The 20,312-nt window shown below is 35.9% G+C and overlaps 1 protein-coding gene and 1 non-coding gene across 4 annotated transcripts in view; one reads left to right on the top strand and one right to left on the bottom strand.

Moving 5' to 3' along the window:
• The window catches only part of RAD18 (RAD18 E3 ubiquitin protein ligase), a 192,245-nt gene that overhangs the window by 14,267 nt on the left and 157,666 nt on the right, over positions 1-20,312 (top strand). For all 3 annotated transcript variants that reach the window (XM_063805301.1, XM_054680365.2, XM_009444809.5), the window contains exons 3-7: positions 703-764; positions 1,982-2,052; positions 9,145-9,482; positions 11,295-11,394; positions 14,893-15,077. In XM_063805301.1, the coding sequence (XP_063661371.1) occupies positions 703-764; positions 1,982-2,052; positions 9,145-9,482; positions 11,295-11,394; positions 14,893-15,077 (756 nt within the window). The remainder of the gene's footprint in view (positions 1-702; positions 765-1,981; positions 2,053-9,144; positions 9,483-11,294; positions 11,395-14,892; positions 15,078-20,312) is intronic.
• On the bottom strand, positions 19,312-19,436 carry LOC112208829 (small nucleolar RNA SNORA43). Its single transcript, XR_002943383.1, has one exon. It is a non-coding gene; the product is annotated as a small nucleolar RNA SNORA43 (small nucleolar RNA).

The raw sequence follows: 20,312 nt of genomic DNA, 5'->3' as shown, positions 1-20,312 counted from the left end.
TAGTAAATTAGCTTAGGTAATTAGTAAGGTACCATTCTGTTAGTCACATCTGCTTTGTCTTTGACCGGGAGAACATTTACACTGCCTTGAGTGTGGTGAATTTAGTTTGTGCCCATTTCCTGCTTAAATTGTTAGGATATATTATGCGGAATTATGCTGTAATTGCTTCACTATTTTATTAGCTCCTTGAGGTCAAGAACCTTCCTTTATATATATTGTTCTTAGTGCCTGCCACAAAAGTGCTTGTTAAATGTGGGACAGAGGACATTATTTACAGAATTAAGATATGGAAGTCCCTAATGTGATAACCTGGATATATATTTTTTCTTAATATGTGTATATATATTATTTCAAAATTTATATTTTCAAATGATGAGCAGTAGAGATATCTGGCAGGTTTATACAGTACGCAGCCCAAGTGTATGTTTCCTGTGCTTTGCAGATGGAGGACAGAGAGTGATGTATGTTGCTTGTGTAGTTGTGGTATCCTAAAGACTTACAATATTTATGTTTTCCTTTCCTTAAAATGCTGTTTAATCACATGTGTAAGTGTGCATAGAGTAGAGGTACTAGAAATTTAAGCTTATGATGATATACCTTAGATGATGGAAATAGTCTAAGGCTTAAGATTTTGTTAGAAGTCATATTCCTGTATTATTAATATAGCTTAATTAACATTATGTTGCACTTTGTGTTTTGCAGACTGCTCTCTCTGTATAAGAAAATTTCTGTCCTATAAAACTCAGTGTCCAACTTGCTGTGTGGTGAGTTTTTGTTTCCTTTTTTTAAAACTTACTGACTGCTGCAAATATTTCTGCTTTGTGTATGCGTAAAAGCCTGTGTATATATAGGGTGATGTGTAATTACTGAATTAAGCTATATGAAAGACGTTTTCAGAAAGGACCTCTAAAGTACATGTAAGAAGAGCTGGGCTTTGTTCAGTTTTTTTGTTAAGATTTCTGAAAACCTAAATGTATTTTAGGAAGTAGCACTCTTTAATTCTTATGACCCATGTTTTTATGGCTTCTAATTTTTAATAATTTCTCACTTTGGTAGAAACTCTGGTGGTATGATTATTCATTTGCAAAGAACTGTCTAAGTATTTGTGCAGAAGGTAAATATGCATGGCTGTTGGGCTTAATCCGGCCTACCTGTTCCCTTACATCTTTCCCCTACCAGAGCTTCAGGGAAAACCCTAGGAAGTTTGTTGTTATTGTTTCTGAAACTTTTCAAGTAGTGGGAACAGGTGGAAAGTAGACTAAAAGGGTAATTAAACGTAAGTGGGAATAAAGAAAGAAGAGACAAGTGAGGTCTGACAGAGCCGACACTAGGACTAGGTAAGGAGTTTGGTTAGTTTTGCCTCTCTGGTAGGTATGTGGTGTCAGGGTGTCACTGAACATTTCGAACTATTTCTCTATGTAAGAAATTTTGTGATTTGGCTCTTAAGTCTAAGATCTTTACGATATGTTACACTGCTTTTGACAAGATGGTCTCATCGCTGAGATAAACTGTGTACCATTCATGCCAAATAAGTACTGGGTTTGTCACTTTTCTCTTGCATTCCTGAAAATCAATCTTACTTTAAAATTCTCCTTGAACACTTAGTGCCTCTCCCAATGTTAGAACTTAAAAGAACATTTCTCTTCTGTTTTTCCGGAGAAATTTTTGAGAAAGCTGAGTGCTGGCATTTTGAAGAAAGATTCTTGCTTATATTAGGTTTGATTGTAGTCAGTACAGAGTATATATGATTATAAGAGAAGCTCTGGAGAGCTTTTATCAGACTTCCAGTCAGCAGATACTGATTCACTGTTTTAAAATTTCATATTAGCATGAGATAAATGAACTTTATTTTGAGGCTGCCTTAGAAGACTTAGTGGGATGGAGAACCTCAGGAGGATGGTTCAGACATTTTCAAAAACAAGATTATGACAAGTTGATTATTGTTTTTGACCTTTTTCCATCTGTTGTTTGTTTTTTCTAGACTGTCACAGAGCCGGATCTGAAAAATAACCGCATATTAGATGAACTGGTAAAAAGCTTGAATTTTGCACGGTATGATTTAATTTTGTGACTAACCTCTAACTACTTTTGCCTTTTATATGTGTTCTCTCTTTACTTTGTGCACCTTTGGATTAGGGAATGCAGGGTTGCATATTTTATAGTCAAAGAAGGGAAGTAACAGTCATTATTCACACATGGAAAATTTACTAGAGTAAGATTTTCTTCCTTTACTTAACAGAAATTCTCCTGTAGTATAGAATAATTAAGAGTTAAAATGCAGATTTGAGGACTTCCTTACTTTTGGGTGCTCTGAAGATACTCCTTTTCCTGCCCAAGCCCTAGAATCAGCCATTTCTCCAAGGAGCTCCTCTTCTTGGAGAATAGTATTTAGAGACCAGGATCTGGTGCTGGGTATGCTTGTTGCTACTGGGGTGTCATTGCTTCTAGGCCCTCTCAATGGACAGAGATAAGTAATATATGTATGTTATATATATGTATGTACTAACTCATGTGTATACACATATCTATAATTGATTCTGTCTGCTATATATTGATCTATTAATTCTTAATCGGATTTATTCAGCATGTATTAAATGGTATGGCATTTGAAATATGTAATTGCTTGTACTTTATAAAGCTCAGATATGCAACTTTACTTCCTGTCAAATGCATGAATGTGTGAAAGTGAGTTTGGTCACCCAAAGGGATATGAAAAGGTATGTTTCAATATCTTGGATTACTTTTAGTTTTAATCATGCAAGTGAAGCAAGAATTTTTATGAAGGACTTACTGTGTTTAGGTAGTGGTCAGGTGCCCCTGTAGTTAAGTGTAATCATGTGTTGCTTAACAGGGATGTGTTCTGAGAAATGTGTCATTAGGCAATTTGGTTGCTGTGTGAACATCATACGGTGTACTTACACAAACCAACATGGTATAGCCTACTACACTCCTAGTCTATATGGCAGGGCCTATTGCTCCTTGGTAACAAAACCTGTGCAGCATGTTACTATAGCTAATACGGTAGGCAGTTGCAACACAATGGTACCTATTAGTGTATCTAAACATAGAAAAAGTACAGGGAAAATATGGTATAAAAGATAAAAAATGGTACATCTTTATAGGGCATTTACTATGAATGGAGCTTTCAGGACTGAAAGTTACTCTCGATGAGTCAATGAGTGAGTGATAAGTGAATGTGAAGGCCTAGGCCTTTACCATACACTACTGTAGACTTTATAAACACTGTACACTTAGACTACACACTAAATTTATTAAAAAGTTTCTTCAATAATTAACCTTACTGTAACTTTTACACTTTGTAAACTTTTACATTTTTTTAACTTTTTGACTCTTTTGTAATAACACTTAGCTTAAAACACAAACACATCGTATAGCTGTACAAGCATCTTTCTTTATATCCTTATTCTGTGAGGTTTTTTCTGTTTTTAAAAATTGTTATTGTTTTTTCCTTTTTAAACTTTTTCTTAAAAATGAAGATGGAGGCCGGGCTTGGTGGCTGATGCCTGTAATCCCAGCACTTTGGGAGGCCGAGGTGGGTGGATCACGAGGTCAGGAGATCGAGACCATCCTGGCCAACATGGTGAAACCCTGTCTCTACTAAAAATACAAAAATTAGCTGGGCATGGTGGCACACACCTGTAATCCCAGCTACTTGGGAGGCTGAGGCAGGAGAATCGCTTGAAACAGGGAGTTGGAGGTTGCAGTGAGCCGAGATCACGCCACTGCACTCCAGCCTGGCGACAGAGTAAGACTCCGTCTCAAAAAAAAAAAAAACAAAAAAAAAAACAAAAAAGAAGATGGAAACACACACATTAGCCTAGGCCCACACAGGGTTAGGATTATCAAGATGTCACTTAGCAATGGGAATTTTTCAGCTCCATTATCGTCTAATGAAACCACTACTGTGTATTTGGTCTCTTGTTGAACAAAGCATCATTATACGGCATGTGACTGGATGGGACTTCTAGGCTTGTTGGAACATTCTTGGAGGTACCTTATGTTGCTTTAAAAAATATAAACAGATTTCTTTCAATAGAATTACACATTTCTTTATTGGTTTGCATTCTAAAAACGATCAAATTTAGTACAGTTGTCTCTCAGTAAAGGGGATTGGTCCCAGGACCCCTGAGAATACCAAAATCTGTGGATGCTGAAGTCCCTGACATAAAATGGCATAGTATTTGCATATGCACATTCTCCCTTATACTTTAAATCACCTCTAGATTAATTATAGTCCTAATACAATGCTATATAAATCGTTGTCATACTGTGTTTTTAAAATTTATATTATTTTTCATTGTTGTATTGTTACTTTTATTATTTTTTGAACATTTTTGCTCTGTGATTAGTTGAATCCACAGATGCAGAGCTGGTGGATGTGAAGGGCCGACTGTACTCTGAGCTAACTTCATGCACATCCTAGAAAATGCCTGGTTAGCTATTTCCTTAAGGAAAAAAAGATGGTATAGTTTAAAAACGATGGCATACTTTCCTAGATTAAGAAACTTTAAAATTCTCTGATTTTCCCAATTAAAGCTACTGTTTTTCTTAACATTTTTCACCAGTTAGTTTTTGAAATCTATGAGAGGATGGGGCCATGCCTTTAAAAGGGAATTTATTGCCTGTTTTTCTCAAGGTTTATTTTTTTCCTCAGCTAGTACTGAAAGCATAACAACTTCCCTGCTAGGATAAAGGAAGCCTTGCAAATAACAGCATCTGTTTGTTGAAGAGAAGTGGTCAGGGTCTTTGGATGCACAGACCTTTTGGTGTAACTTAAAGGGAGGTCATGGAATGGTTGAGCCCTCCTCTGTTCCCTCTCCTTCCCGAAAGGAATAGGTGATTTAATTATTCATTATATTGGATGTCGTAGGGTGGGAAGCATTATTTGTAGATTTGGGATGGTTTATATCGTTTGTTCCTCTCTCTCTTTGCCTTCTTGGAATTGCTGCTCTTCCTAGCATCATCCTTGTGGTGAACATTTGTCATGTGTAAAGTGTTGTGGTACTTCATTTGCAAACTTAGGAGGGATGAAATTCAAGCTTATCAGTTTCATTACTTTTTTGAACTGTGGTTTAAGATTTATGAGGGAGGAAGTTTAATCCTATGACCAAAATGTAAGGTATTTATATTGTCTGTCAATTTCATTTCTTCTTGGCATTCTCATTTGTTGTTGTCATTTGATGTGCCATTATGATTTTTAAATATTTAATATTCTAAATTTAATAATATAAAAGGGATATTGGAAATAATTTTAGAGGTTTTCAGATACAAGGCTGACATACAGCTCTTATATTTTCATCTGACCTTTTACTTTTATTTTCAAAGAACACATGATTTTTTTCCTTGACTTAGTTTTATTTAAAACAATGTTCTTAACCTGTTGTTGAACATTTATTAGAATATTTTTGTCTAAGTGCGGCATCATTCTTGACTTAAGTGAATATTGTTTCTCTGTTTTTGTAGCCAGTGTCCATCTCTATCATTATTTTTACAGTAAAAAATATGTAAGCATCACTTACTGCTTTTGTTTGTCCACCATTAAGGGATAAGTTTTTCTGCAAATACTCCAAGTTTAAGAATTTAAACATTTTAGATGACAATTGAAGTAAAATTCCCTCAGCAGCTCACAAAAAGGAAGTAGAATATGATTTCACCTTTTTTATTGTACAGTTTAAAGCATACTGATGTTGAATTCAGGCAGAACTGGGCATTGGTCTAGGCCCTACTAATTCTAATATGACTGATCAAGATATTTAACCTCTTTGGCTCCTGTTTCCTCATCTAAAAAATGAGAATAATACTGTCGATACCTTGAGGATTAGAAATGAAGAGCTATAGTAAAAGATATCCAGCATAATACCTAGAACAAAGGAACCTAAAAATATTCCTATTATTATTATTATATATTGCCTATATTTTCAACAGTGTTGATACCCTAAGGTGCTATAAAAAGAATTTGTGTTTGGGTGGGCCTTTGCTTGTTTAGCCAAATGGTTCTAGACTGCTGTTTACATGTTTCTGATCAGAACAAGCATTGCAGGACTTTAGTTACAGAAGTCCATGGAATTGATTGCATAGATTTAATGGCTGCCCATGTCTACCCAAAGGCCTATTTTGACTCTTGATTCTTAGCCCCATTCTGAAGAGGTAAGGTTATTGTATAGTTAACAGATGGACAAGACTTTTCCTTCCTTCCTTCCTTCCTTCCTTCCTTCCTTCCTTCCTTCCTTCCTTCCTTCCTTCCTCCCTTCCTCCCTCCCTCCCTCCCTCTCTGCTTTCCTTTCTTCCTCCCTCCTTTCCTTTCTCCCTCCCCCCTCCTTTCTCCTTCCCCTCTCTATTCCTCCCTCCCCCGTCTATTCCTCCCTCCCCCGTCTATTCCTCCCTCCCTTTCCTCTCTTCTTCTTGCTCTGTTGCCCAGACTGCAGTGCAGTGGCATGGTCATGGTTCACTGTAACCTCGAACTCTTGGGCTCAAGGGATCCTCCTGCCTCTGCCTCCCAATTAGCTAGGACTATGGGTATGTGCCACCATGTCCACACTGAAGAAATAAACAAAGCTTCCTTAAATATGTGGTAGAATTTACCAGTGAAGCCATCTGGGCTTGGAGTTTTCTTTGTGGAGAAGTTTTAAATTATAGCTTCTGTTTCTTTAATAGATAATAAGGGCTCTTCAGGTTTTCTGTTTCTTTGTCAGTTTTGATGAATAGTGCTTTTCAAAGAACTTGTCCATTTTATCTAAAATTTAAAATTTGTTGTTTTAAAGTGTTCATAATATCCTCTAATTATCTTCTTTATAGGATTTGTAATGAGGTCTTCTTTTAATTCTTTGTTTTGGTAATTTGTATTTTCTCTCATTTATTTCTTGTTCAGTCTTAGTAGGGATTAACAATTTTGTTAATTTTTTCAAAGAACCAATGTTTGGCTTTGTTTGTTTTCTCTTGCTATCTCTTCTATTTCACTAGTATCTGTTATTAGTTTCTCTCTTCTTTGGGTTTAGTTTGCTGTTCATTTCCTAACCTTTTAAGTTGGAAGCTTAGAGTAGTGGTTTTTACTTTTTCTATTTTCAATAATTTTCCCTCCAGGGACAGTTTTGGCAACCCTTCATGCTATCGTTCAGTTTAGAATATTTTTCTGGTTTTCATTGTGATTTGACATGCAGGGTTATTTAGAAGTGTGGTGCTTTATTTCTTAACATTTGGAGATTTTCTAGTTATTTTTCTGTTGTTGAGTTTCATGTAAATTTGGTAGTGGTGGAATCTATGGGTTGATTTTTTTTTTTTTCTATCAGATTTGAAAATTCTCAGCCATTGGTTTTTCTAGTATTGCTGATTTCCCACTGTTTCTTTCTATTCCTTCTGGGCTTTTAATTATGCCCAATAAATCATACTTTTTTGTGTTTGTCTTTTTCATTAATTTTTCTCTCTGTGCTTGGTTTGGATATATTCTATTGACCTGCCTTCAAGTTTGTATTGTGTGTTGTTATACTCATCCAATTTAGATATGGTATTTTGCAGTTGTAGAATGTTCATTTTATTCTTTTTTATGGATTTTATTTCTCATAATACACTATCTTTTTATCCCTTTTCTTTTTTTTTCTTTAACATGTTTATCATAGTTTGAAGTCATTACCTAGAGATGCTATTCTTTGGATTACCTCTGGGTCTGCTTCTATTGAATATTTTATCTTGATTAGTGGCTACTTTTTCTTGCTTCTTTGCATGTTCAATAATTTTAAAATATGTGCTGAACATTGTGGTTGAAATGTTGTAGAAGCTGTGAATTGTCTTCTTTTGAAAGATTTCACGTTTTGTTCTAACAGGCAGTTAAATTATCAGCTCTTCATCTTTGTTCTGTCAAGGCCTGGTATAATGTTTTCTTAGGTTAGGTCTGTTTGAGCTTTGTTTATATTTCTTCAGTGTGGTCCATTTTTCTAAGGTGTGGCCTTTGTGGGGTGTCACTTGAATGTCCATGATCTTACCAAGATTTCTCAGCTTTGGCTGGGCTCCAATGTGAACAACTAACTTTCCAGCACTGACGTTTGGGATTTTAATTTACCAGTATCAGCTTCCTAGTGGATCTCCTGTGTTTTTGTCTAATCATGTGCAGCCCTGGAAATGAGCAGGAATGGATGTGAATTTCTAAGCAGACTTGTGGGGTTCCCTTTCAGTAGCTACCACATGTCAAAGCACTCTGACCTCTCAATCCTGGCCAGTTTTGTTCAGAACTCTGATCTCTTATTTTCTCTAACAAGTAAGATCAACGTTTCCTGTTTAGACTTCACTTTAGTACCCATTCCTAGAAAATGCTTCCAGGGTAAAGTAAGTCTTGGGGGAAATGTTGGACTACTTCATGTTTTCTTCTTTTTCAGGGATTGCAGCCTTGTGTTGATTTCAGTCCAGTGCCTACAAAGAGTTGTTTTTTATGCATGTTAGGCCATTCTTACATTGCTATAAAGTAAACTTGAGGCTGGGTAATTTACAAAGAAAAGAGGTTTAATTGGCTCATGGTTCTGCAGCTGTACAAGCCATCTGCTTGGCTTCTAGTGAGGTCTTGGGCTGCTTACAGTCACAGTGGAAAACAAAAGACGGGCAGCATGTCATGTGGTGAGAGTGGGAGCAAGAGAGACAGAGTGGGAGGTGCCACACACTTTTAAAACAGATCTCATGAGAACTCACTCACTATTACAAGGACAGCACTAAGGGAATGGTGCTAAACCATTCATGAGAAATTCGCCCTCATGATCCAGTCACCTTCCACCAGGTCCCACCTCCAACATTGGGAATCACATTTCAACGTGAGATTTGGTGGAGACGACATCCAGACTCTATCAGTATATTTTGTTCAGATTTTAAAGTTACTTATGGTTGGAGATTAGGTCTCATATAAGCTGTTCTCTGTGGCCTAAAGCTGATTTCCTTTCATTTTGTTTTATTGACACATTAACTGCCTTTTAAGTTAGATTTATTGCTTTGAGTTATACTAGAAGAAACTTTGGTTTGGTTGTCATTATAGTATAGGTCCTGTATTTCAGAAAACAAGGTTAATTGGGAAAACAGCTTATGTCAGTTAATTTATTATGTAAAATTGGATATCTTAATTGTCTGTTGTGTTTTTTGTGCTTCAAGGAATCATCTGTTGCAGTTTGCTTTAGAGTCACCGCCCAAATCTCCTGCTTCTTCCTCTTCAAAGAATCTTGCTGTCAAAGTATATACTCCTGTAGCCTCCAGACAGTCTTTAAAGCAGGGGAGCAGGTTAATGGATAATTTCTTGATCAGAGAAATGAGTGGTTCTACATCAGAGTTGTTGATAAAAGAAAATAAAAGCAAATTCAGCCCTCAAAAAGAGGCAAGCCCTGCTGCAAAGACCAAAGAGACACGTTCTGTAGAAGAGATCGCTCCAGATCCCTCAGAGGCTAAGCGTCCTGAGCCACCCTCGACATCCACTTTGAAACAAGTTACTAAAGGTAGGAAGTTATTTTCATATGTGGAAATATGGACATCTTTTCATCCACATGACATAAGAATAAATAGGCAGCATCTTTCAGGGGGAAGGAATGGTAAAGGACAAACCAGATTTTACCATATCACAAACCTCAGACATTGTTGTAGATATGTTTGTTCTCTTTCTCTCTCAGAAATAGGAATTCAGGCTGACTGCTACAAAAAGGAAACAATTTTAATTAGTTCAGGCTTCAAGTATGGCAGTAGCTTTCTGTTTTCAGCTTTTAATCCTTCTTCCCCTCATTCAACATATCAGTTCCCATTTAATCTTGAAAAGCTCTTTTTATCTTATTTTACCACCACTTGAATGCCTCCTCACTGTTCTGCCTGCCATATAAAGCCTTTGACAATTTGAGGCCTAACCTAGTCATCCCGCCTTATTGCTCACCTCTCTGTCTCAGAAGTCCTGCTCTAGCCTCCCCACTGTTCCTCCAGTACACTGAGGAATTGGCAAACTACAACTGGCAGATCTAATCTGGCTTGCCACCTGTTTTTGTAAATAAAAGTTCACATACCCACCCTATTATCTGTGACTGCTTTCATGCTACAGTGGCAGAGTTGCATGGTTGTGACAGAGGCCATAGGATCCGTAAAGTCTAAATTCTACCTGGCCCTTCACTAAGAATGTTTGCCGGCCCCTGTTCTATACCTTTCCAGACTCTATCCAGATCCTCACTATTCATTTGTTATGTTAGAAAACACTGTCTCACATCACAAAAGTGCTATAGCACTTGTTTTCTGGACTGTTTTATATCCCATTTGCTTAACTGTTTGATGAATATGTCAGCTTGTTTAACTTTTTGTTTCTGTGTCTTCTTTCCAGTGAAGTTTAGAGCACCTTTTAGGCAGAAACTCTTAGACATCTTTGGTATACCCATACCACACACAGTGCAGAGATGTGAGTGTGTATTAAACTTAGATTGAAATTAGTTTATTAGTACTTAACGTGTTTACATCTTTTAAAGATATATAAATTTCACTTATATTTTCTACTATGTCTATCCTTAGTCTTTTTACCAATTGACAGTTCTTATTGTAGTATTTTTTAGCTTGATGGTTAACTGTTTTTCCCCTAGCGGAACCTTTTTTCCCAAATGAAATTTTACAATAAACCATAACGTATAAAATAGATAAAACGGATTGTTCTGTTCCACCTGACCTCCTTCTGCCTATTATCCATGGTGGTCTGTAGGCCCCGAGATACCCCCACAGATCCCTGCAACTTTATGAAATAGTTTGAGAATGACTGTGTTCCTTAATTTTAACATTATATATGGAATTATAAGTGAGAGCTAAATTAACAAATTTGTAACCATTGACAAACTTGAACTCAATAAATTATTAAACTACCTTTCCTTCACTCAACCCCTGGGCCAGGTGTGTCTTACTTAAGTCGTTACTATTGCTTCTGGGCTAAACATGGATAGCTCCTAAGGGCTGGGAAAATTTAAGATGAGTTCTGTAGTTGGTCATACCTTGGTAGAAAAGATGTAACTGAAACATTTTTAATAAACGAACTTTCAAGCTTATTTGCAGTCTCTTTCTCTGGGACCAGGACTTCAATTGTGTGACTTCCCACAATTTAGCCATTACCCAGTAACCAGTCTGTCCCACTCCTGTTGTCCCGATGGGCCATTCTTTTTCTTTTCTGCTTTTCTAAGTGCATGTTAAGTTGGGATTCTTTTTTACTTTACTTGCTGAAAAGATGCCAGTTTACATACTTTTGCCCCTTCTACAATTAATAAAGTCTCTCTTTTTCTTTTTAAAAAATACAGTGGATTGTCCTGTTTGCGGGGTTAACATTCCAGAAAGTCACATTAATAAGCATTTAGACAGCTGTTTATCACGCGAAGAGAAGAAGGAAAGCCTCAGAAGGTAAGGAAGTTGAGCAGAACCAGTGAGCTACTTTAGCTGGGTGCCTCTTGTGCTTACTTGGGGGAAAATTACAGTGTTCATTTTATCCTGGTGACCGTTATTTCCTGCTCTTACTTGCTTTCTTCTTTACTCCTGTTGGCCGCTTCTTCCAATCCCTCTCCTCTGTTCTTTCTTCAACTCCCCCTTTGCCAAATATGATTAGCTATATTGAATATTTGAACTGCTACTAAATTTTGACTTAATAAGAAATTAGTGACTTCAAATTCAATTCTTTTTAAACTTGTTTTTTTCTCTTAGATTTTTAAAACTACCAAAAAGCCTCTTGGCCAAAGAAAGCAAGATTAGACTCTGAATATAGGATATAAAAAATCTTTCTCTGATCTTTAGGATGCTCAGAAGTTTTAAAATTTAAAATTGAATTTTTCAAAAATTTTTGACTAGGAAATTATATAAATATATATGATATAAAAAGGTACAAAAATGCATATATGAAATGTAATGTCATACCCCACCCCACCCCCACATCCTCCAGGTATTGTAGCTAATAAATTGTCAGCTCAGTATTTACATCTAAACAACTGTGCTGTTCTACCTCCCTTGTACATGAAAATAACTGTAATTTCTCATGCTAGTCCACTATTGTTACACATATAAGTTGTTCAGGAATGAAATACTAGTCAAACTTAAATTGCAAGGCATTAAGGAATCAGTGGATGATAAGCAGAAGACACAATTTAGATGAGCTGGTGATGAAGGGAGAAAGATGAGATGGTAGTTTGGAGAAGCAGTGAGTGGCATAAAGATCAAGGGATGTTATTTTTAAAAATAGGAGTTTAAGCCTTCAGTCTCTTTCCTTCCACTATTTCCAGGGAGAGAGCAGAGGATAAATGGAAGAAAGTGAGGAGCACAAGAGCCCAGTAATGAGGTTATCCTTGACATGCAGAAAGGACCCTTCTGAAACAGGAGGCAAGGGGAAGATAATAGGTGATAATTCAGAGAGATTTGGAAAAGAAGAGGAGGGAAGCTGAAGAAATTAATGGTATCTGAGAAGTGGGGATGAAAGAATGATTTGCTTCTATGTTCAGTCTGTTTTGAAGAACTTTGAAGAGTATTTTCCAAAAACCATGTTAATAAGACAGAGCCGTAGTATTATTTTTTGTGATTAAAGAAAATACATCACTTAATTTTTATGAGTAAATTTGGAGTGAATGCAGATTCCGAGGGTCAGATTCATACTGTTACAACTTACAAAAGCTAACATGTAAGACACAATGGTGCTTTATTAAGGTAGACATACTTGAGTCCAAACCTGGGGCAGTTTTGCATGCACAGTACTCCCACCTAGTGGGTAAGTTTGTTAATGAGAATAAAATTTAGATTTTTAGGTTGCTTAGTGGTGATTTGGAGTAAATGAATAGTCCTAAGGATTATTTCCCATAAGCCACGAGAGTTTGATGACCTGCTTTTCTCTTTAGAAATGCATGACTTGGGAATATAGAAGCTGAGTATATTCTTTTGGAAGAGTAAGGAATCTGCACTGATTATCTTGCATGGACTCCCCTTTTTCTAGATCCATCCATCAGTTCGAATACATTTCTGATACATCATTTCTGATGCTGTCAGTTTGTTTAAAGACATACTCATCCATATGTAATTAAGTTCTAATAGTGGTTTAAATTCCTGCTTCAAAGAATACTATAGTCCTGCCAGTGCTCTGTAGTGAACTTACAAGCACTACCTCCTGGATCCCCCTCTTAGTGTGTTAAAGGCTTTGAGAAGTCCTACATTAAGGGTTACTGTTAGGTTTTGTTTAATTCGGTAATTCCTAAATTTATTTGACTGCCAAGCCTTTCAGTTCTTATCACTTCCATCTTACAAAACTGGTGTTTGTGGAGATTCTGAAGACAACACTGGGCCATGTCCTTCTTTAGTTATATCTTGGCCCCAGAGTCAGGTCATAGAGAAAAGGCCCTGTGAGTTTTCCTGTCTCCTCCACAATATTCTGACAGGCCATCTGCTGAATGTGAGTGGCAGCCCTTAACCCTTCTATATAAAACCATGTCAGAACTGCCTCAGATTCTGAGGCCCCTTTAATGTATTACTCAGTTCCACTAAATCGTGGAAGAAAAATCAATGTCATTTTCGTGTTTGGGGAAACATTTATCAGGTTTCATGTTTTAAAATTCGTATAGAAATTATTGATCTCTGGTGGTGCTTTTTATTGTAAATGCCAGTGAACAGTACAGTTCTTCACTGGAATTTCACAGTCACAGTTTAATCATCTATCCTTGATAAAACAAGTATTTTAGTTACAGACTTAATGAATCATCTCTCCCTGTGTGCTTCTGTAAACACAAAATGATTCAGCTGTTGCTACCTACTGAGATTTCATTTTGCCATAATTTTATCAATCTTGTAGAGTCAGATGGGTTGTCATTGTAAGAAGAGCAATTTTCAGAAAAATATAATCTATCGAGAGTTTGCAGGTCTTTTCACAGTTAATTGGTTATTTCTGGCTTTTAGACTTTGTTAATACAGCATAAAAGACATAATTTATTTGGGGAATGGCTCTGTTGGTTAATAGAGAAATTTTTGATTGTTTTCAGTCTATACCTGACTGTAATATTTCTCTGTTTGATTATTGGACCGTTTATATCAGATTTACTCTGGAGAACCTTGTTGAAAATAGAGATTTTAGAGCTCCACTTCAGACCTGAACCTTAATTGGTGGATGGTGTGGAGAAGGGGATGGAGAATCTGCATTTTAAATAAACTCTTTAGGTGCTTCTTAGGTACACTAACGTTTGGGACAGCCTTGTGTGAGCTAGTTATATGCAAATCCTTTGTAAAAACTTGTTTTTTGGATAAACCTATTATTTCAAGTTTCTGTTAATTTTCACCTGAATCTTTGCTATTCTTATTTTGAAATGATAGCAAGTGTAATGACCTCCTTGAGCATACTTTTGTTAAGCATCTAATTGCCATAAAGCTGAGCCAGGTAGAGAACCTGCTATAATCAGATGAAATGAATTAAAACTCACTAAGAAGTTCCTGTTTATGGAATTGCTCAAGTCATTGGTACTTTTATGTAGCTTGAATTTTAGCCCACTAGAATTCCTAGCATGTTTTAAAGAGGTGGAAAATTGAATAGGTCTATGTAAGTGTGATTCTAAGTGAAGTCCTCATAGCATATTCCACAAGCGTTACATACATGTCTTCTAAGTGTGCCTCTTTAGGTCTGACCTCTTTTTGAGACCCAAGTCTCTCACTTCTGGTGCCACCTAGGCCCCTGTGTCTGAATGTCTTACCAGCACCTCAGATACATCATGTCAGACACTCAACTTTATCCACAAACTTGAGTTTTCTCTCCCCTTTTTAATCTAATGGTTCTACTATTTTCCCAGTCACCCAGGTGTTGAATCAGAATTTATTTGCCATTTTACATGAAAAGCATTTGATAATTCACAATAATCATCAGGGATCTTCTCCCCTTTTCAGTTCTGTTCACAAAAGGAAGCCGCTGCCCAAAACTGTATATAATTTGCTCTCTGATCGTGATTTAAAGAAAAAGCTAAAAGAGCATGGATTATCTATTCAAGGAAACAAACAACAGCTCATTAAAAGGCACCAAGAATTTGTACACATGTACAATGCTCAATGCGATGCTTTGCATCCTAAATCAGGTAAAGTAATAAAACAGTGAGTTATGCTTACTTTCTGGATAAAGCAATTTTGTGTAGCTCAGAAATTATAAACCATAGAAAAATATTGTAAATAAATACATTTTTGATAGATAAGACATGCAAATGTATTCCTTCAAAAGGTACCTAGAGTATGCTATGATAAGCCAGCCTTCCTCTCAGCCTGCCTTCCAATCCCCAGATCCCTTCTCAGAGGCACCCCATTGCCAGTTTCTCATGTGCCTATCTAGGGAGAATGTGGTGGGGAAGAGTGGATCTGGAGAGCCTGGGTTATAGTGCCCGTTTTTCAGCTTTGTGGCTTGGTGACTGTGGGCACGTTACTTGATATCTCTGTACCTCAGTTTTCTCCTTCATAAAATAAGGGTTATAATAACTACCTACTTCATAATGTTGAGTGGAATAAATGATAAAAGGCATGAAAAGTGCCTAGCACAGTACCTTAGCAAGTAGTTAGCTTTCAGTAAATGTTGCCATTATGATTATTGTACACAAACATATATCCTTTTCATTACTGTTGTTACAGAATGATAGTATTCTGTGTAGTGCACTATTTAATGGTTGGTTCTTTTCATTAAACCACACACATATATTGGAGTTCTTTCTATTAACATATAGAATTGCCTAATTTTTAAAAACTTGGAGAATAACATGCAAACATTAAAACACACAAATTATAAGTGTATTGCTTGGTGAATTATCACAAAGTAAATTTCATAAAGTGAAATGTCATTGTAGCCACTACTGAGATCACTACCAGTGTCCCAAAAGCCCTATCTGCCCCCTCCCATTCACTCCTTCATTCTCACATTTGACCACTATCTTGACTTCTAACCCCATATGTTCATTTTGCCTATGTTTGAGCTTTAAATAAAGGGCCAATAACTTATGTATTCTTTTGTGCCTGCCCTCATTTGTGCAACATTATAAGATTCATTCATGTTTTTTTATATGGTCATGATTTTTTTCATTTTTGTTGCTATATGGTATTCCATTGTATAAACGTATCATCTTATCCATTCAGTGTTTAATAAACATTTCATTTTGTTCCCACTTTTCCTCTATTAGTAATGCTGCTACCAATAATCTTTTATATATCTTGTGGTGCACATAGGTGCATGTTGCTGTTGGATATATATATACAGGAATGGAATTGGTGTTATATATTTGCAGATATTCAGCTTTCATGGATACAGCCCCAAATTCAGTAGTCATGTACACTTTCATCAGGAGGGTGTGAGGGTGTCAGTTGTTCTGCACCCTTGACAACATCACCATTGTTAACTCTCCATTTTAGCCATTCTAATGGGTCCATGGTAGTACCTTGTTATTTTAATTTGCATTTCCTTAATGACTTATAAATTTTATATGCTTGTTGGCCATCTGGATGTCCTCTGTGGTGAAATACCTGTTTAAATCTATGTCCAATTCTTCTGTTCTGTGGGTCTATTTTTATTCTTATTTGTGGGAGTAATTGAAATTTCCTGGATAAAAATCTTTTGCTGGATGTATGTACATTTCTAATTTCACCTTTTCACTCTCTTAATGGCATCATTGAAGAGTAGAAGTTCCTAAAATAGTCCAATTCATTACATTTTTCCTTTTGATCAGTGCTTTGCCTTAGTCTACTTCAAGATCATGTGGATCTTCTCTTGTTTTCTTTTAAAACTTTATTGTTCTTGCTCCTAAATTTTGATGTACGGATTATCTGGAATTGATCTTAGCATATGTTGTGAGGTAGAGGACAAGATTGTCTTGTTTTCTTTCCATATGAATAAGCAATTGATGCAGCACCACTTATTGAAATGCCATCCCTTCTCCCACTGAATTGCCAGAAGTCTTGGCTGAGAATCAGCTAAGTGTACATGTGTAGGCCTGGACATTGTTTTGTTCCATTGGGCTATTATTTACCGTTGAGCAGGATAAATAATGTGTGTCTTAAGTACTTTATGAGTAATTTATAATAGGTCTTGCTGTCTGGTAATATAGTTCTTCCAGTTGTGTTTATTGAGGTTGACTTGTTTTTTTCTAGGCCTTTTGTATTTCCATATAAGTTTTTAAATTGGGATTACATTGAATTTATAGATCAATTTTGAGATAGTTGATATCTGTGTAGTATTTGAGTCTTCCAATTCATGAATATGGTTTATCCTCTTTTTTGTCTTTGATTTTTGTCAGTAATGTTTTGCAGTTTTCAGTGTGAAGGTCTCACCCATCTTTTTAAAGAGTTATTCTCTGATATTTTTGATGCAGTGGTACACGATGTTTTATTCTAAAATGTCAATTTTTATTAGTTGCTTGTACAGAAAAATACAACTGGTTTTTCTATAGTTTCCTTATATCCAATGGCTTGTCGCTTTTTTTATGTACCCTTTTTATTGATGTATAACTTACTTACATGTAGTACATCCTTTAAAAGTGTATAGTTAGATGAATTTAGGCAAATGTATATTGTCGTTTAGCCATTGCTCTAACTGAAATGTAGAACATTTCCTTCATCAGCAAAAGTTCCAGTGCCCCTTTGCTGTATATTCCCTCTCTTTTACTCTAAGACCTCAGGAAACACTGATCTCTTTTTTTGTCCCTGTAATTTTACCTTTTCTAGACTGTCACATAAATGGAATTACACAAATTGTATAGTATGTAGCGTTTTGCATATGGCATCTGTCACTTAGCATAATACTTTTGAGATTTTTCCATGTTGTTGCTTTTACCAGTAGTGCATTTATTTTTTATTTTATTTTATTTATTTATTTATTTATTTTTGAGACAGAGTCTCTCTCTGTCGGCCAGGCTGGAGTGCAATGGCGCGATCTCGGCTCACTGTAACCTCCGTCTCCCAGGTTGAAGTGATTCTCCTGCCTCAGCCTCCTGAGTAGCTGGGACTACAGGTGCCTGCCACCACGCCCGGCTAATTTTTGTATTTTTAGTAGAGATGGGGTTTCACCATATTGGCCAGGCTAGTCTTGAATTCCTGACCTTGTGATCTGCCCGCCTCTGCCTCCCAAAATGCTGGGATTACAGGCATGAGCCCCCGTGCCCGGCCAGTGCATTTATTTTTTATTGCCAAGCAGTGTTCTGCTTTATAGCCATGCCACAATTTGTATATCCCTTCGCCTGTTAATGGACAACTGGACTGTGTCCAGTTTTTTAATTATCAGTAAAGCTGTTATGAACATGGGTTCACAGGTCTTTATGTAACCATATGTTTTCATTTCTCTTGGGTGGAGTGGAATTGCTGGTCATATGGTAAATGTAACTATAAGAACCTGCCATACAGTTTTTCAAATGACTGAACCATTTTGCATTGTGAGAGAGTCCCACTTTTGCCACACCCTTGCTAACACTTGGTATTTTCATTCTTCTTAATTTTAGCCATTCTAGTCAATGTGTAGTAGTGATATCTCATGATGGTTTTAATTAGAATTTTCCTGTGACTAGTGGTGTCTGCTGTCTTTTGATATTTTCATTTGCTATTTGTATATTTTCTTTGATAAAGGCTCGGTTGAAATATTCTGCCCCTTAACTCTTTTTATTGATTTGTAAGTTATTTATATATTCTGGATACTGAATTTTTAAAATATATGTGTTGTGAATATTTTATCTTAGCATGTGGCTTACCTTGTCATTTTCTTAATGATGTCTTTGAAGAGCAGAGAGTTTTAATTTTGATGAAATTTAATTTACTTTTTTTATGATTTATGCTTCTTATGTATCATTTCATGATTTTTTATGTATACAATTGTGTTGCATGTCAACAAAATATTTGCTTATCCTAAGATCACAAAAATTTTCTCCTGTGTTATTTTCTAGTTTTTTAATTTTAGCTTTTATATTTAAATCTATGATCCATTTTCATTTAGTTTTTCTGTATGGTGGAAGGTAAATGTCAAGGTTTATTTAAAAAATATGTATATCTAGTTTTTCAGCACCATTTGTTAAAAAGACTATCCTTTCCCCATTGAATTACTTTGCCTCCAGTGTCAAATCCTGTCGGCCACGTATATAACATGTGAATCTATCTAGAATCTATTCTGTTCCACTGATCTATATATCTGTCCTTTCACTCATGACACACTCTTGATTTCTGTAACTTTATAGTAAGTCTTAAAATTATCAGGTAGTATAAGTCCTTCAACTGTGTTCTCAAAATTGTTCTAGGTCCTTTGCAATCCCACATAAATGTTAGACTCAGTTTTGTTGTTGTTGTTCCCCTAAGAAATGTCAGGCTATTATCCATTCTTGTTGTTCACTGTTTTCTGAACACTGAGTGTAGACATAGCCACTTTCACTTCGCCCCGATGTTACAGGCATAGCAGAGCATCCTGGCAGGTCCAGGACAGCATCTGCAGGGCGGTCAGTTTATTAGTGTGTACCTTTTGGGATTTTGAGTGAGATTACATAGATCAGCTTAGAATTGATATCTTAACAATATTAAGACTTTTAATGCACAATCATGGTATGGCTCTTTAGGCCTCCTTTACTTTCTCTCAGTAGTGCTGTCTACTTTTTTATGTGTGTGTGTTCCATGTATTTTGTTAAATGTATCCTTAAATATTTCATGTCTTTTGGTGCTATTGTGAGTAGTTTTAAAATTTTTATTTCTCATTGTTTATTACTATTTTAAAGAGTCATTTTGACATTTATTTTTGTATATATACTTGTATACTATTAACTAGTGAAACTCGTATTTCTAATTGCTTTTTTATAGATTTCATAGGATTTTTATATACACAATCAAGTTACATGCCAATAAAAACAGTTTTATTTATTTATTTTTTTCAGTCGATATGCCTTTTATTTATCTTTCTACCCTTGGTTAGTTGCATTGGTTAGAACCTCCAGTGCGATGTGGAATAAAAGTGGTGTGGGCAAACATCCTTTCCTTTCTCCAATATTTTTTTTAAATGAATTTCTTAAGAAAGGATCTCTAACTTTCATCTGATTTTTCAAGGGTCTGTCTCCCCAGAAGGAAGAATAATTGCCTTCAAAAATCATTTGAGTGACAGTACTATTGTATCAATATATGTTCTTTTAATTCTGGAATACCCCAACTTATAGGTAAAACATTTAGTCTTTCACTATTAAGTGTGATAGGTTTTCATAGATGCCTTTTATGAGGTTGAGGACATTTCTTCCCTTCCTAGTTTATTATTATGAAGGTGTGTTGAATTGTCATTTCCTTATTCTACATCTATTGAGATTATTATATTTTTATTT

The sequence above is a fragment of the Pan troglodytes genome, chromosome 2 (genome assembly GCF_028858775.2).
Source record: "Pan troglodytes isolate AG18354 chromosome 2, NHGRI_mPanTro3-v2.0_pri, whole genome shotgun sequence".
NCBI classification, from domain to species: Eukaryota; Metazoa; Chordata; class Mammalia; order Primates; family Hominidae; genus Pan; species Pan troglodytes.
The sequence above is the reverse complement of the archived record's forward strand: the minus strand, read 5'-3'. Positions and strand labels throughout refer to the sequence as shown.